Source organism: Scylla paramamosain, chromosome 20 (assembly GCF_035594125.1).
Source record: "Scylla paramamosain isolate STU-SP2022 chromosome 20, ASM3559412v1, whole genome shotgun sequence".
Classification (NCBI taxonomy): domain Eukaryota; kingdom Metazoa; phylum Arthropoda; class Malacostraca; order Decapoda; family Portunidae; genus Scylla; species Scylla paramamosain.
Genome location: NC_087170.1, coordinates 11,382,800 through 11,401,494, shown reverse-complemented (window position 1 = coordinate 11,401,494; position 18,695 = coordinate 11,382,800). Strand labels below are relative to the sequence as shown.

Here is an 18,695-nt window from a genome sequence, read left to right as displayed (position 1 = left end):
GCTGGGTGTCGGAGGGATGGCAGGAAGCAGGGTAAAGTGAAGTCTGTGTCGGGAGAATTAAGTTTGGGAACGAAGATGGAAGGCGTGGAAGGGTAAAAAAAAAAAGGAAGAAGAGTCTTGAGGATGAAGTTGAGGAAAGTGATGGTAGGAGAGGGCGAATGACAAGAGAAGGGAGAGTAGGAGGGACAGAAGTAAGAGGAGAAAATATAAGGGAGTGTTGAGAGTGATAAGGAATGGAAGAGAGGTGGGAAGTGTAAGGAGAGAGAGAGAGAGAGAGAGAGAGAGAGAGAGAGAGAGAGAGAGAGAGAGAGAGAGAGAGAGAGAGAGAGAGAGAGAGAGAGAGGAGGAACTAGTGATGTGATGTAATGATTGTGGGGGGAGTGGAGTGGTGGACAAGGGGGGATTATGAAGGGGATCACACGAGGATTACCTCATTGTAAAAATAGTTGCCTGAAAACATAATGCTTATTGATCTCACGTAGACACCTGGCGGATCGCACGGTGACTGTATACACACACACACACACACACACACACACACACACACACACGTGGAACTAACAAATTAACTTATTATTTAACCATCTGCATTAAGACATTTGCCAAGACAACTCAAAAGAGACATGCATAATTTTCTTGCCTATTTCAAGACACAGGTACTTGATTACACCACAAGCATGGACGCCCACACGCTGCTCATCACTCGCCACTGACACACCAAAACAACACATGAATGAGTGCACTGAATATTCTCCTCCTCCTCCTCCTCTTACCTTCTCGACGTCTCGCATCACTCTTAGCAGGTTCTGTCCCGCCAGCTTCTTCAGGTCCTCAATGGTCCACGAGGGGTCACTCATCAGCTCGGCGAAGAGGTGCGGGTACCGAGATACGTCCTCCAGACCCGCGGGCAGCCTGGCGAGTAGCGAGGAACACAGTCACCACCGAAGATAGGAAGCTCACTGAGTAGAAGGCTCCTCCCCACCCTTCCCATTCTTTAACGAGGAAAAGCGGTACCAGGAAGATAACAACTAAACTGCCAGACCGTGAGAAACAACTGAAGGGAAGCAAACACGTGCACGACACAAATATGTAACTACTGGGAATGAGTGTTGACATTTGCAGCAACGAATGATAGGGAATTAAAGCACAGATAGGAAGGATATGTTGTGATTGCTGTGCTCTGGGAAGGCAGCCAGAAGGGAGGAGATAGATGCGGCATTTGGTTGAGTAAAACATTACATACTTTACGTGGGAAATTAAATTGTTGAGCAGACTGAAGTAATGCAAGGCAGGCGAGTAAAACAGTGATACTAATGATTTACACACGCGCCTACACCCCGCCACACACACACACATACACACACACACACACACAGGATGGGACACAAAAGCACCAGCAGCAAAACAAAAGAAACAATATCGAGCGACACGAAGAGAACCAAGGCGACTGAAAACAAGACGAATCCTGATGAAAACAAGCATCGATGAGGGAGAAGGAGACGGAGTAAGGAGAATAAGACAGCGAGGACAGAAAAAAAAAAAAAAAAAAATCTGACTCAGGACATTTTATGAATCGAGTAAAATCAATTGGAAAACTTATAACTGAGAACGAAAAAAATGACACACGTGGAAACTTTGTTAATAAAAGACTGATATACGGACGGAAGGAGAGATAAGACGGTCTGATACCCGAGCAGAGAGAGATTGTAAGAGGCACGATTTAGAACTAGAGGAATCTAGGAATAGGAAAAACAAAAAGGGATTACAGGAATAGAAAAAAATATATTATTAGAAGGGAAGTAGGTAGGAGAGGATAACCGAGGCTTAAACTCAAAAGTAAACAATAATTCAGAATGAACGCTGGTAAGCTCGTTAAACTAGACGTAAACTTCTTGTCCTAACTCAAAACACGAGATTGCTGTGTACACCAGTCGGCTTGTTAGATAACTCATTCCCATTGGTCACAGATGACATTAACCACGCCTTGATCCACGTGGAGTGAATTTCAAGTGCATTGAAACTGGACAATCACAACTAGTGACGTCACGGTTTAAACCTCGACAGAGAAGTAAACTTGAGAAAGAGAGAGAGAGAGAGAGAGAGAGAGAGAGAGAGAGAGAGAGAGAGAGAGAGAGAGAGAGAGCCAATAAGATGGAAAGAAGGAAAAAAAAAATGAAAACACAGACATTCATAAAGCCAAAAAAATAAATAAATAAAAAAATAACCCACACACACAAACACACACACACACACACACACACACACACACACACACACACACACACACACACACACATACACACACACACACACACACACACACACACTCAGGCAGATAGACACACACACACGCAAAAAAATCACTTTGTAAAATAAAGGAAAAAGGGAAAAATAAAACAGGAACGCGTAATGATAAAGCAAGACAAAATTGCAAGAGAGAGAGAGAGAGAGAGAGAGAGAGAGAGAGAGAGGAGAGAGAGAGAGAGAGAGAGAGAGAGAGAGAGAAGAGAGAGAGAGAGAGAGAAAGAGAGTTTAGTGTACCTTATAAATACACATAAGGGTAAAAGAAACTGAAAATTTACCAAGATTTTTTCCCTTAATCATAATGCCAAACACACACACACACACACATACACACACACACACACACACACACATACACACACACACACACACACACACACACATACAGTAAGCACGTAGTATAAAAGAGAAAAGCATGCTACTGAAGTTATTTAATTTGTCTTTTACTTCACTATATTAAAGATGAAAAATAAGTCACACTAAACTTAACAATATTTCAGGTAAAACTAATAACACACACACACACACACACACACACACACACACACACACACACACACACACACACAGTCCTAGCATGCCTGAAAACACGGTACTTATTTCCCAATTTTCTTCCGCTCCCCTCTGCTACATTAAAGCCGCGCCGCCGTAAATATGAAGGTAAGCGTGGTCGTAATGTTCCACTTTTCGTTGCCGTGACGTAGCGAATGTATGAAGTTAAAGGGAACTGAGCCAACCATCGAGGCGTGTGTGTGTGTGTATGTGTGTGTGTGTGTGTGTATGTGTGTGTGTGTGTGTTTGGTAGTTCTATGATTAAGCAATACATTCGTGTGTGTGTGTGTGTGTGTGTGTGTGTGTGTGTGTGTGTGTGTGTGTGTGTGTGTGTTTGGTACCATGATTAAGTTATACGTCTCAGTAAAGTAGAGTTTTCCACTACCAAAGTAGCAGCCATCTGGCGGGACTTACTGGTACTGTTTCCACGAGTTAAGCCTTCACCGTGGGCGAAAGTTAAGGAAACCGAGTATATATATATATATATATATATATATATATATATATATATATATATATATATATATATATATATATATATATATATATATATATATATATATATATATATATATATATATATAACACACACGGCATAAAAGATAAACAATAAAAAGAGCAATCTGGTGTGACGCGAGTTTCGAGCTTCTCTTCTCTCTGTTTGTCAACGGAGAGTAAAAAGTAAAAATAACGAGACGAAATTATTTACGGAACTCAAAACACACCACGACGGGAGATTAAAAGGAAAAAATTAAGCTTACGAGATGACTTAGAATTACTTGCAATAGTCTAACTTCTCCGTTGCTTGCCGAGTGAAGAAGAAACAAGAACTAATTACGAGACCAAGAAGCTTTAAACAACAAAACGCCCTCTAATTTAAAACAGGGAAAAGTCCATTTGTTAGTGGTTATTTGTCAAGTGGGGATGCAAAAATAAAATGAGAGAGAGAGAGAGAGAGAGAGAGAGAGAGAGAGAGAGAGAGAGAGAGAGAGAGAGAGAGAGAGAGAGAGAGAGAGAGAGTGAGAGAGAGAGAGAGAGTATATAACTACAAAAATATGCCAACCTAAAAATACTAATAAAAAAAAGTTTTGTGATGATTATACTCGTATGTCAGGGGATATAAAAAAAAAGAAGATAAAAAGTAAAAGAAAAAGAAAATAAACTGACAATAACAGAAAGAAAAGAATGGGGAAAAATCTATCTGGTGATGATTATTTTGTGAAGCGAAGAAAAAAAAAGGAGAAAAGAAACAAAAAAATAACTATACACGATAACAAATAGATGAGAGAGAGAGAGAGAGAGAGAGAGAGAGAGAGAGAGAGAGAGAGAGAGAGAGAGAGAGAGAGAGAGAGAGAGAGAGAGAGAAGCAAGAAAAAGAAAGAAAAGATAGAAAAAGATGACAAAAAACTCTCAATTCGTTCGTGATTATGCGGCGGGTCAGCTACACCAAGGTTTTTTTCCACTTCTTTTCTTTTTTTTTCTTTTTCATATTTTCAGGGGGAGAGGGAAGAGAGGGGAAGGGGAAGGGGAGGGGTAGGGAGAGGGGAAGGGCAAGGGGCCACAAAACCGATTTTAACTTTTTCTTTTCTCCTTGGCCTTAAAAAGTTGTTTCCATAATTCGGTGCGGCAAACAAACTTCAGGAAAACCAGTTGTTTTTGTTGCTGTTGTTGTTGTTGTTGTTCTTGTTCTTGTGGCTGGTGGTGGTGGTGGTGGTGGTGATTTAAGCATTCTAACCTAAACACTCAGTTCTCCTTTCCTAATTCATCACTGCATTGCACCGTTGCTCTGACAGCTCCTACAATAATGATAATATTACTGCTACTACTACGACTACTACTACTACTACTAATAATAATAATAATAATCACCACCACCAACAACAACACCAACAACGCTTGCATCAGTACAACCTTTCATTCCTTCGCATTTTCCCGCAAAGTAGCACCACAGAAGCTTCTCAGTCAGCTACTTGCTAACATTACACCCGCCTTCCTCTTCTCTCTTCTCTTGGTCCTGCTGCGGAAAACCTAATTTCTCTCACACCAATCCTCTCCACCTTCCTATTGCAACATTCGTCCGGTGTCTTTAACTCCCTCATCAGTTTGTTAGTTATTCCCGAAAAACGATGCAACACGACCCTTAAAACGCATAGTAGAATCTAAACGCCCTCATTCCCGCCACTGGTAAATACTGAAGTGCTTTGTTACTTCACTCAGTGCTTGTTTGAACTCCCCCAGTGGAACGTGTATATAAAGAGGAGCGTTTAAGAACAGTGGGCCATATGAACAAAGCACTGTAATGCGTATAGACAAATAGAATGCGTATATAGATAATGGGAAGACATACAGAAACAGTCAATTATATAATAAACAAATAGAGGATAGAAATACTAGTATGTAAATAAAGCAAAATGTATAAAAATCAATACAAGAAGTGTAATAAATAAATAAAATGAAGGACAGAAATAATGCCATAAAAAAAGTGCATACAAATAGAAACAGGAAGTTTAATGTATAAAGAATAACCCCTGAGCCTCCAATGGCCTTAATGCCTCCCAAGACTCTTCACTGTCTGATTCCAGGTCGATATTTTACACTCTCGCTCCCGGCCACGCTCCTTCCCGTGAGAAAAAGCGACAACAAAAGCAATTAGAAACTCTCGGGCAAGCAGTGATTGGGAAGCCCCGCCACATTCCACCCGCCACACAAGTCCTTGCTAAAATACTCGCACTCTGACCCCCTACACTCCCGGGACTTCTGATAACTCCAGAGCTCCGCCCCTCCCTGCTCTGCTCCTTCCGCCCTCTCCCCTGCGTCACTTGTACACTTCCCCGCCGCGTTCTGCCCCGTCACTCAAGTTCAAGGGATGATGATGCTCGGGAATGCTGCACTTACAACACCTCTCCTTGATTTATATTGTTGTTTGGTCTTGGTTTCTTTAAGTATTTTTTGCTTTTCTCTTTTCTGTTATTTTCAAAGGGTATGAATATATCGGCACTTGTTGAGGTATAGCTTATTCTTGCCTGTCTTCCTTCCTTCGTTTACCTTTCTTCGCTTTCGTTTCCTTTATTTTCGGTGTAACTATCCTATCGACAGTTCCTGATGGATAGTCTCGTCTTTCTTTCAGTGTTATATTCCTCCTTTCTTTTCCCTTATCTTTCAAAAGCATAAATATCGGACCTCTCAAGTATATTGTGTTGAACGTCCTTCGTTCCTTTCAGTTTTATAGCATTCCCTTATCCCGGAGAATGTATAAATAACTTCCTTCGTTTTTTTCACCATTTTAATAACAAATATAAACTTTCAATGCCATTTCTTTTCACTCGTCTAACTCCTTCCACACTCCACCACCTCGTACGACAGGGGCGCCACGTGTAGGCCTACTGGCTTTCTGCGGCTTCCCCTATGCTCTCATATTGTCGTATCACTTCTCTCCTCTAAGCTTTTCATCCCAAAGACCAACATGACACGGAACACTAGACGCGCCTCATACCTTAACACTTCAACAAAGGTGACGTTCTTGACAGATTTTAGACTTTTATTATTATTATTATTATTATTATTATTATTATTATTATTGTTATTATTATTATTATTATTATTATTATTATTATTATTATTATTATTTTATTGTTATTTGTTTATTTATTTATCTATTTAATTATTTATTTAATTTATCTAGGACTAAAACTGTAACTAACTTTAATACCTGGTTATTTTATTTCATGATCAAGACATTAGTGATTTTAACCCATTCACTAAGAGCACATTTTTTCCCCCTCATAATCACTTATAACTTCTTTAATGCATAGTTTTTGTGCTACAGTCTCTGGAATAGTCTTGTAGTGTAGAAAAGACACGTAGTCCTTGCTCTTATCTGTCTCCATACAAAGACCTTCTTTCCCAGCACCCTGAATATTATCAGAAAAAATGGCCCTAGCAGTAAAAGGGTTAATAACATCACTGTATGACGTCGTAAAACCTCTCTCGTTTGGCGCTAAAATCGATCAATCCTCAAGTCACTAATTGTCAGGAGCACCAGTCACGCCGCGCTTCGCCCCGCCTCAACCCAGCTGCAGTACAGACAAGCAGTATTGGCGCTTTAGAAACGGAGCTATGAAGCCACAACGACGCTGATGCTAAGGTTATGAGAGAGTGTTACTTCTTGCACTGATAAACTACCCCAACACCACAACAATGATCACATGACTGGGGTTATGAGTGCTGCTTCATCTACTGATAAACTACCTTGACACCACAACAGTCATAAATATATATTATGATGCTGACTGGGTTACGAGTGCTGCTTCCCCAATCGTGAGAAAAGATCGAATTCACAGCTTTAAGACCGTGAGCCGACCAGTGCACCGTAAAGCCGGCTGACCCACGAACGCAATCGGCGGTAGGAGGCTTCAGGAAGGTTTTGCGGCAAGGAAACTAGTAAATGTCACACGAAGGAAAGAAAAAAAAACTTACAGAAAAACTTCCATGCCTGAGGGAAAACTTAAATTGCTACTGAGAAGGAAAATTTTATATTCTTGCGGAGGAAATCGTAAAGATGCATTAGAAGGAAACTCGAGGAACGCGACAACGAAGGTCAGGGGAGGAAAGAATAGCACTGGGAGCATTAAAGGAAAGGAAAATGAAGGAGATAAAAAATAAAAAAAGGGAAGGCGGCAGTAATGTGCGTCTCAGCTAAAGGATAATCAACCAGAAAAATTAAGATAAGATTGAGCTGCATTCGACCTGGGGAAAAAAATAAATAAATAAATAAAAAAGGCAGAGGAAGGTATATTCTATTTATCTATTTATCATTTATTATTTCTTTTAGTGGGTGGGTCATTCATTACCACAAGTTCAATTCGCGTACAAGAATATAGCCCACTAAATATGTAAGTCAATGAATTCCAACCCTTTTATTAATTCTACATACGCTAACCTAAAAATAATAATCTTTACCCGATTCGGACTAATTTACCCAACCCTTCGATCCCAGAATGAGAAAAATTTGGCGAGATTTTTCTTACCCCAAAACTGAAGTCGAGAGAGAGAGAGAGAGAGAGAGAGAGAGAGAGAGAGAGAGAGAGAGAGAGAGAGAGAGAGAGAGAGAGAGAGAGAGAATCCGAGGAGAGGAGTGAGAGATGGATGCTGAGGAGCGTTTGCATTCAGGTGCTGAGTGTGTGGAAGGCAGGCGCGGCTCTCAGCACTAAGTGGAATGGAGGAGGAGAAAAAGGAGGAGAAAGAGTAGGAGGGAGAAAACGAAGAAAAGTGTGCGACTGCTTCTGGTTCCTAGGTTGCCAATGAGGGAGATAATGGCGGTGGTGGTGGTGGTGATGGAGAGGAAAGAGCCAGGTGCTCGTGTTTCTAGAAATTATGTCATGTCAAATGAGGAAAGCAGAGTTGAGAGTAAAGGTGAGTGAAAGTGAGTGAAGGTGAGTGAAGGTGAGTGAAGGTAAAAGTGGGAATTGACAGGACTGTTGTTTCATGTTCATCATTATTAACTAGGAACATAACATAAGGAAAGCTGCAGGAAGCCGTCAAGCCTTCACGTGGCAGGCCCTGTATAAAATATGCATGCGTATTTCCACCTTTCATCCTAGTACTATTACTCTTGTTGTTATTGTTGTTGTTATATTACTGCTACTACTACTACTACTACTACTACTACTACTACTACTACCACTACTGTCATTATTATTAACCTTTCCACGCTAGACGAATATTTCCTTATAACCACTTAGGACTTCTAGACACTTACTTATGTGATGGAATATCTTCAGTAATTCTATGGGCTTAAAAAAAATAATAAATAAAAAAAAACTCAACATTTTTTTTCTCTTTCTGCAACCATGGAAACATTTTTTGCAGAGCTTGTTAACAAAAGAAGACCATGGCAGTCAGTGAAAGGGTTAACACCACCATCACCTCCATCATTATTACCTAAAACTGCTACAATACAAATCAACGTGCATTTTCTATTTTCTACTTTCTTTTCACGTCAATTTTATATATTGATTATCTTTACTGGTCTTTTTTTCTTGTTTCTTTCGTCTTGGAGTGTTGAGGAGAGAAGGTGTATGCCAGGTGTGTTGTTACTGTTGTTGTTGTTGTTGTTGTTGTTGTTGTTGCTGTCATAATTGTTGAGAAGCACTAACCTGACGCCAAACATTTCGTGGTGTGCGTCTCATTTCCATCAGCCAGTCCATTATTATTATTACTATTATTAGCATTATTACCATTATCATTACCACAATTGTTACTGCTGCTATCATCATTATCTTTTTTCTTTTTATCTTTCATGTTGTTATTGCCATTGTTCTTGCTGTTTCTTTTGCTTTACTTTCCTTACATCTTCCTCTTTTTCCTCCTTCTTCTCCTGCTTCACCACCTCCTTCCTTTCTTCCTTCCTTCCCTCCATCTCAAGCAGCAGGCAAATTAACGTGTCGGACTGCTAATGTCAACAATGTACCTGGGGAATCCACGTCATTCGCTCTATTTTCAGGGAAGCCTCCGCCTCTCATTATGAACGTAATTAAAACCCGCGACCTTTCCAGGAACCACGAGGACTTGCGCAGGGATGATTAATGTACCAGAAAAAAAGAAAAAGAAAAAAAGGCAAGGAAGAGGAAGCACGAGATAATGTCATCTTGTTGTTCGCTGTTGGTAATTTTTTTCTTCCTTTCTTTCTTTCTTTCTTTCTTTGTCGTGGTTAGTGTGGTGGTGGTGGTGGTGGTGGTGGTGGTGGTGGTTATGAAAAGAAAATGGATGAGGCTTAGAGACTTTACTTATTCGTCAGTCAGTACGTTAGTCAGTAATTTTTTATTGTGCTTGTGTGTTTGTCTCTCTCTCTCTCTCTCTCTCTCTCTCTCTCTCTCTCTCTCTCTCTCTCTCTCTCTCTCTCTCTCTCTCTCTCTCTCTCTCTCTACCACCCCTGCTGCTGCTGCCACTATTACCACCAGCAGTAAAACGCCATGCAAGACAATAAACGAGCGTCGCCACACAGCCAGCACAACACCCGCCAAGAACATCGAGTCTTGCCAGACGACTACCAATTTCTGAAACTCGCAATAACTCGCAACTTTTCTCGAGTCGACGGGCTGTTACACGTGTCATTTGATGGCATTTCAAATTTTGCGTCTAACAGTGTCTGTCCAGAATCACTGAGGTCACATTTTCTGAATGCTGATCGCATCTTTTTTATTGTGCAAATCGTAGCAAATTTACTGGTTTAAAACTTGAGAGTTGCACTATATTCTGTCAAGCTCAAAACAGTAAAGACAAAAGAAATTAGGTAAAAAGACGAGTTTTTAAAAGCATGACGCTTGAAGACACTCAATATAACACTGAACTTCATTCCTCTATATCTTAAAACTTTGCGAGAGAGGAAGCACTGTTCTATACAACATTTCATGGCAATTCATTTCAGCGTCTAATGGCACTGCTCAGGCTGAGCTCAATTTTGTGGGTTAAAATTCCAGAAAACTGAGCGCATTTTTTAGATAATCTAAATTTCACATGCTATGTATTCATGAAAGCTTTGTTGGCCCATATTACTAACCAGCTTGATCAGTTCATCAGTTCAGGAGTTGCTACGAGGGGTTGACGTATGCTTATTGCAAATCTAAATCAGACAAACTGTGGATATGAAGGTTATATGACACAGACCAAGGTGCAATAGAATCTGCTGAGTGGTTATTGAGAAACAATATGTGAGACCCTTCCACATCCTGCGTTACCCATCAGCGCCACCCACTTGACGACGAGAGACTTGCCATCGTCTGGTGTGAGTTTCTGTGCGATCGACCACGTGGTTCCAGAGATACAAACTTGTGGGCAGCGTAGTGGTCTGGTCGAATCGGGGACCCAAATACAAGACCCATCAACTCGTAACTACTACTTTTATTATTATTACTACTATGACTATTTTCACCACCACAACCACCACCACCACCACCACCACCACTACTACTACTACTTCTACTACTACTTCAACTTCTACTACTACTACTACTACTACTACTACTACTACTACTACTACTACTACTACTATTACTACTAATACTACTACTTCAACTTCTACTACTACTACTACTACTACTGGTGCTGCTGCTGCTACTACTACTACTACTACTACTACTACTACTACTACTACTACTACTACTACTACTACTACTACTACTATTACTGTCACTTTTACTGCTGCTGGTTCTGTTATTGCTGCCGCTACCAACAATATATTTATTTCGACTTTTTTTTTTATAAGTAGGAAGAAGCTGGATATATGCAACGAAGTAAATTGAATTATACATCATTAAATGCATGAGAGAGAGAGAGAGAGAGAGAGAGAGAGAGAGAGAGAGAGAGAGAGAGAGAGAGAGAGAGAGAGAGAGAGAGAGAGAGAGAGAGAGAGAGAGAGAGAGAGAGAGACTTCATCTTGTTCCCTCACCCTCATCCGCATCACCACTCACTAATACCTCACCACCACCACCACCATCACCACCACCCGATTACCATTACTACCCTTTCCACCCACAACCACCACCCCACCACACCACCACGTCCCTCCCCATTCACCACCACCTTCCCACCTTTCAACCACCACAACCACCACAATAAATTATCAACCACACCACCACTATGCGCAACCACTTCATCTATCCACCAACATCCGGCTGTTATCCACCGCAACACCAGCGTAACACCACCCAGCCTCTTCCCGCCGCCAGACACCAGGAGGGAGAGGAGAGAGGAGAGAGGAGGAGGAGGAGGAGGAGGACGCAGCGTCAGCCATGAGGACAAACCACTCGCCTGACTCACAAAGGGCCCAGACTGCTCCTCCGTGGCGGGCTGGGAAGGGAGAGGAAAGGAGAGAGGAGTAGGAGGGACTGAGGAGAGAATATCACGGCCTGGCCACTCAGACACGTACGCTGGAGAGGGAGAGGGGGTGAGAGTAGGGGAGAGGGGGGTGAGTGAGTAGTGTGAGGTGGTGGGCCAGACTTCTGCTGGTGGTGGTGTGGCCGCTCCTAGTCTGACCAGCATAAGAATTTCTTCCTCCGTGGGTCTGTTTGTTCGCTCTCCTTCCCCGTGAGCTGTTTTGGATTGGCGGGACAGACGAGGCGCGACGCAAGAAATGACGTGGAGACAAACGCTAGGGGAGGCTGAGGACGTGAAGACAAGCGGTAGGGGAGGCTAAGGACGTGAAGACAAACGCTGGGGGAGGCTGAGAACGTTAAGACAATCGCTGGGGGAAGCTGAGGAATGTTGACGCTAAGCAATGGGAAACAAATATAACCGAATGGAAGGAAAAGAGGATAGAAAGTAGAGTGAAAAATGAGGATTGGCAAAGAAAGGAAAGGGACGAGTGGCAAGTGGTAAGTTTTAGTAAGAGAAGGATAAAAAATAGTGACGGTATATATTATTAGAGAAAATTGAATGGAAAGAAGAGATAATGAGGGAAAAAAAAGTTACAAGGTTAAATGGTAAACAAAACATTGGCAAAGCTGAGGAGACGACGTGGAATAAGTATGAAATGATGTGAAGGTCAGGGAAGGTTGAGAATGCTGAGGCTACGGTGTAAATGTCGCAATGTTGAGAGAGAAAGAAGAAGAGAAAAAAAAAGCGTAGAAAAAAGAAAAAAGAAAAGCCATGGAAAATTCGGGAATGTTAAATAAAAAAAATAATATTGCAACTATGAATAAAAGACAAACAGCAAAGGATGAAAGAGAAATGAAAGAAAAATTAAGGAAGAAATGACAGCAATGAATAAAAGCTGAAAACCTGGTTAAAATAATATTGGGTTAGATGACAAAGAAAAATATGCTTTAACCCTTTCACTGCTAGACTAAAAAATCCTCCCTTCAATACCTACAACTTTTCAGGCACTATTTTTAAGGTAAACTATCGCAAATATTTCTATACTGTAAAAAGACAAAATCAACCTGCAATTTTTCTCTTTTCTCGCCTATGTCTCCATGCAAACAATTTCTATAGTGCTAACGGAGGGCGACCACAGCTTTAGAAGGGTTAAAGCAAAGAAGAATAAGAATAAAAATAAGAGCAACAACAACAGCAACAACAAACTAAAGAGGAAAAAAACAAGAAACAAATAACAATTCCTAAAAATCTAATAAAAAGTCAGAAAAGTAAAAAAAAAATGTAAAAAAGAATATCAAGTAGAAAGAGTATATGTACGAGAGAGAGAGAGAGAGAGAGAGAGAGAGAGAGAGAGAGAGAGAGAGAGAGAGAGAGAGAGAGAGAGAGAGAGAGAGAGAGAGAGAGAGAGAACAAAGGTCGCTCCGGAAGATTACCTGAGAAAATAACAGGAAATTTGAGAAGTGTGGTGTGAAATGATGCGTGAAATTTGCCACATAAAAGAAAATGTGGATGGAGTTGAAACAAAAAGGAGAAACATTATTGGAGGAAGCGAAAAAGAAACAATTATGTGATCGAAGTCATAAATATGCAACCAATGATACGAGTAATTCATGTTGGAAGAAGCACAATGTTGGGAATGTAAAGAAAATGATAGAGGAAAAGAGACGAAGCTCCTACAATAAAAGAAAGAATGAAAGAGAGAGAGAGAGAGAGAGAGAGAGAGAGAGAGAGAGAGAGAGAGAGAGAGAGAGAGAGAGAGAGAGAGAGAGAGAGAAAAAGACACGACTGTAGCGATAGTAATGTGTAATAAAGAATGGCGGCGAGTGTCAAATGAAATAGAGGGGAAAAACACACACACGGAAAAATAAAAATTAAAAATAAAAGGAGAAAGGAAAAAACAACAGGGCGAAAGAAAAATGTGCTTATACAAAGAAAAACGTAAAAAAGTGAAGAAAAAGTACAGAATTTCGAAAGACAGGAGAAGAAGAAACACGGAAAAAGAGAAAGAAAGATAAAGCAAAAAAAAACAAGAAAAGAAAAAGATAGACGAGATAACGAAAAAGAAATAAAGTAAAAAAAAAAAGAAAACCCGCGGAGGATAAGTTAAAGAGAAAGAACAACAAAACTTACCAAAGACAAAAGAAAATAAGTAAAGTTTAAGAGGCAAGTAAAAACAACGCAAAAAAGAAGTGGAAAAGGGTAAACTAATTGAAACAAAGCACAACATAATTACCGCAGACAAAGAGGAAGCAATAATTGAAGTGAACAGCGCGGGTTTTAAGCACCTTACTCATTTATAGCAAGACAGAGAAGGAACGAAAAAAAAAAAAAAAAAGAAACACGATTATTTACGAAACAAGGCACGAGCACAACACAAACGGAAATGGAGGATGACAGAAAACTAACTCAAACGAACGAAAGAAAAGCAGAACGAACAGAAAGAAAAAAAGAAACAGAATAATCTCACATATGATCAAGAAAAGGAAGTAAAAAAAAGAACAGAAATTGAAACAAGAAACAACACAACACACGGAAATAGATCATGATAGAAAACTCAGACGAACGAAAGGAAAGGAAAACAAACAACAAAAAGAAATACGTTAATCTTACATAATTAAGAAAAGAAAGTAGGAAAAAAAAATTGAGACGATACACGGCACAACACAGACAAGAATAATAGATGACAAAAAACTAAACGCATACTTACGAAAAGGACAAACGGAAACAAGAAGAAACAGGAAAAAAAACTCAAGAAAAGAAAGTAGAAAAATCAGAAATGCAAACAGAAACGTAAGATGAGAAAAGAAAAATAAATATAAAAAGATGAAACACAGGAAGAAAGAAAAGAAATATGAGAAAGAAGGAAAGGAAGAGAGAGCATACAATAAAGGAAGAAAATAAATATGAGATTGAGAAAATAAGATGATCTAAAACAAAGAAAGAAATGAAAAAATACGAGGCAAAGAAAAAAAGTAAGAAAGGAAGACACAAAAAAAGAAAACAAAGAAATAACAAAGAAAAGTAAACAATCATAAGACGAAGAAAGAAAGAAAGACAGTAAGAAAGTATGAACCAATGGAGAAAGCAAGAAAAGTATAAAACCAAGAAACGAAAGAAACAGAAAGTAAGAAAACATGAAACAAAGGGAGATAAAAAAGAAACAAAGAAAAAAACAACAAAAAAAAGAAACAAAGAAAAAAAAAAGATACATGAGACACGGAGACAGTAGCGATGTATGTGAGGAAGGGAAAGAGTAAGAGAGTATGGTTGTATGGGAGAGAGAGAAGACAGAGTAGAGACACGAGAGGAAGGAAACTTTAACCTGATTGGATTACGTTAAAATGTGTGACACGCCGCGTTAATTCACCCAGAGAGAGAGAGAGAGAGAGAGAGAGAGAGAGAGAGAGAGAGAGAGAGAGAGAGAGAGAGAGAGAGAGAGAGAGAGAGAGAGAGAGAGAGAGAGAGAGAGAGAGAGAGAGAGAGAGAGAGAGAGAGAGAGAGAGAGAGAGAGAGAGAGAGAGAGAGAGAGAGAGAGAGAGCAGAAAACGTGCAGTAAGGAAAATATGTTGAGGAATGTTTACAGGAGTGACATTATAACAATCACTACTGGATTACAACTCAATACGTCTAATTAGAACACACACACACACACACACACACACACACACACACACACAGGTTCAATCATGGCCATAACTCGAGTACCTAACCTCCTGCACTCACTTCCACCATGTTACGCGTCTTCCCTCAATCATAAGTCCTCTAATCTACTGACAATCTCACTGGACTTGACAATTTACTTTTAAAACCCATATACAGAAACATTTTATTCTCTCACCACGATCATTTTCAAAGGCTACAGAGATGACTAGCCGGGTTCTCAAGCGTGTTTCTACTGTTAATAATGTAGAAATCTTGTTATTCTGTCGCTAAAACTGAAACTATAAAAAACACACTTAAAAACCCTGTGTCACTTGAACTGTATACAACCTTTTTGAATGTAGTCGAGGAACGGCACGTAAATGTTTCAGAATATGGTACTGAACACATCAGACATCAAAGGGACTTGAGCTGGAGGCAAACGCTACGCACAGTGGGAGGGAGTGGCCTTACATCACGTACACTCTTAAGAACACTCGATCCTATTACAAGCCTGAGTGAGGTAAACGGAAAACTGTGTGTGTGTGTGTGTGTGTGTGTGTGTGTGTGTGTGTGTGTGTGTGTGTGTGTGTGTGTGTGTGTGTGTGTGTGTGTGTGTGTGTGTGTGTGTGTGCGTCTTTTTTTTTTTTTACCTGAAAATTAACACTTTTCTATACTGCCAAAATAGTTTACTAGTACTCATTTTTTTCTTTCTTCATTAATTTCTTATTGCACGTTAGAGTTTTTCCCGATAGCACTTTTGACTGCCGGCCAAGACTGCACGCCTACTAGCTATGAACAGACTCACTTGTTAACACCATCGAAGTCAGCACCGATCCCCACGTGTTGGACCCCGGCCACCTTCCTCACGTGGTTGATGTGATCTGCAACGAGAGAGAGAGAGAGAGAGAGAGAGAGAGAGAGAGAGAGAGAGAGAGAGAGAGAGAGAGAGAGAGAGAGAGAGAGAGAGAGAGAGAGAGAGAGAGAGAGAGAGAGAGAGAGAGAGAGAGAGAGAGAGAGAGAGTTATTTAATACAAGTAAATATAAATTGACTTACGTACTTACATGGAATGGAGGAGGGGGAGATGAAGTTAGGGAATGGAAGAGGGGGAGAGAAGTTAGGGAATGAGGGAAAAAGGAAAGGAAAGTTAACGAAGAGAGAGAGAGAGAGAGAGAGAGAGAGAGAGAGAGAGAGAGAGAGAGAGAGAGAGAGAGAGAGAGAGAGAGAGAGAGAGAGAGAGACCCACGCCTCCTCACTCCTGCAAGACTATAACGAGATAAAAAATTGAGAACAGATGGAGTTAGGAAAGTGAGAGAGAAATTGAGGTGATTCCAAGTGAGGGAGGAGGAGGAGGAGGAGGAGGAAAGAGAGACAGCCATGATACCTGGGGTGAACAATGCAATAAATGAAGGAAAAGTGAGGGAACGAATGAATGAAACTAAGAGAAAAGAAAAGGGATAAAACAGAGATGAAATGTAGATATGAATTAAAAAAAAAAAACTGAAAGTGAGTGAAGGACAGAATGACAATAAAGTGAAGGATAAATGAAACGGAATAAAACGAAGTAATAGATAAAAACAAAAACAAAAAAAAACAAGCAAACAAGGAAAGAAAGTGGAAAAAAACGTGCACCTCTGAATAAAAAAAGAAGACAGGTGCAGGGGAAAAAAAAAATTGTCGAGAAAGTGAAAAAGGCAAGAGATACAGATAAAAAAAAAAAAAAAAAAGAATATGTATGAGAAAAATGAATGAAAAAGTACCGATGTGAATAAAGAAAGATAACATGAGCAGGAGATAAATTCCAGAAGTTCAACAAGGCAATGAATGGAGGGGAAAAAAATTGAGGGAATGAATAAATGAGTGAAAAAAAAAAAACACTGAATGAAAGAAAAAAGTGATATAAATGTGAAAGAAAACTTGAAATATAGAAACAGGTGAATAGAAGGCAAAGCGAAAAGGGAGGTAAAGGGATACAAACTGAAGGGAATATAAGTAAAGAAAAGGAAACAGATAAGAGTGAAATTAAAGAGTAAACCAAAGAAAACAAAGTAGTTGATTGAATAAACAGATATATTCGACTAGCAAACATTAACCACTACATCACTACAAAACATATAGGAACAGAATACAAAATTAAACATGCACAGATATACGGGAATTAAAGGAACGAAAAAAAATATAAATAAATAATTAAGCAAAACACAAAAAAAAAGGGTTACAAAATAATTAGTCAAACAGTGCATTATAACACGAGTCAATAAACACAGGTTAGATAATTGACAGACAGGTTAATATAGGCACAAACATAGACAGGAAAATTTGAACCAAAACAAATATTACAGTCAACCATGCGTCACAACAGCCAAAGGAAAACGGAACTGAATCACCTGATGCATAATTTATATCGAGGAAACGACTTAATTATGTTATAGTACGTGTATGTATGTACCTATGCATGTATATATGTACGCGTGTATGTATGAATGTATAAGAGTATATGAAAAAGTGATAATAATGATCGTAAAAAATAATGATGGTAATAACAATGATAATAGTAATAATGGCCAGTGGGGGTGAAAAGAGAAGCAGGTGTCATGAAGCGAGATTCCTCCCGTGTAGTCTCGCTATTGCTTCATCAGGGGAGCTGTAATGGCGAAGGTAGGCGGGAATAAACTCATTTCGTAACACCTGCGTCCATTTTTACCTCGCTTTTAACGCGTCCCAAATGTTTCACTGATAATAATAATAATAATAATAATAATAATAATAATAATAATAATAATAATAATAATAATAATAATAATAATAGATTTTGTATGTATGCATGTGTGTGTGTACGTGTGTATGTATATAAAGTCTATGTATGTATGTGCATGTATCTAATATGGTATGCTATGTATGTATATATGTATGTTCGGATGTTTTTTTCATATCAGATGCTGAGACTTTACTTTATTTATTAATTTATTCATTCATTAATCTGACATGCATTCACGTGAGTTAATCATTCACCTGATCAACTATTTACCTGTCATGACATAATTCCATCACTCTAATGCAGATACTTATCAGCATATATCTTTATAATCTTCAGACTATTAATCTATTATCGTATTCAATAATTGTTTTTTTTTCAATACCTAAGTTGTTTATGTGTAGGTAGCTTTATTTTACTGTCTCTTCCCTTTCCTACCCTCTACTTCTCCTTTCTTCCCTGTGTCTAGTTATCTTCCGTTTCTTCCTTCTGGTTTCTTTTCTTAATTTCCATGTTATATTATTGTCTGTGTCCTCCTTTCTTTCTTATGCCTTCCTGCTTTCTTTGTCT

General features: G+C 39.4%; 1 protein-coding gene across 6 annotated transcripts in view; it reads right to left on the bottom strand.

The window, feature by feature from the left end:
• Positions 1-18,695, bottom strand: part of LOC135110315 (dipeptidase 1-like) — a 253,555-nt gene that overhangs the window by 837 nt on the left and 234,023 nt on the right. For all 6 annotated transcript variants that reach the window (XM_064022530.1, XM_064022528.1, XM_064022532.1 and 3 more), the window contains 2 exons: positions 16,178-16,253; positions 774-912 (listed from right to left, as the gene is read on the bottom strand). In XM_064022530.1, the coding sequence (XP_063878600.1) occupies positions 774-912; positions 16,178-16,253 (215 nt within the window). Of the gene's footprint in view, positions 1-773; positions 913-16,177; positions 16,254-18,695 lie in introns of those variants that run through there.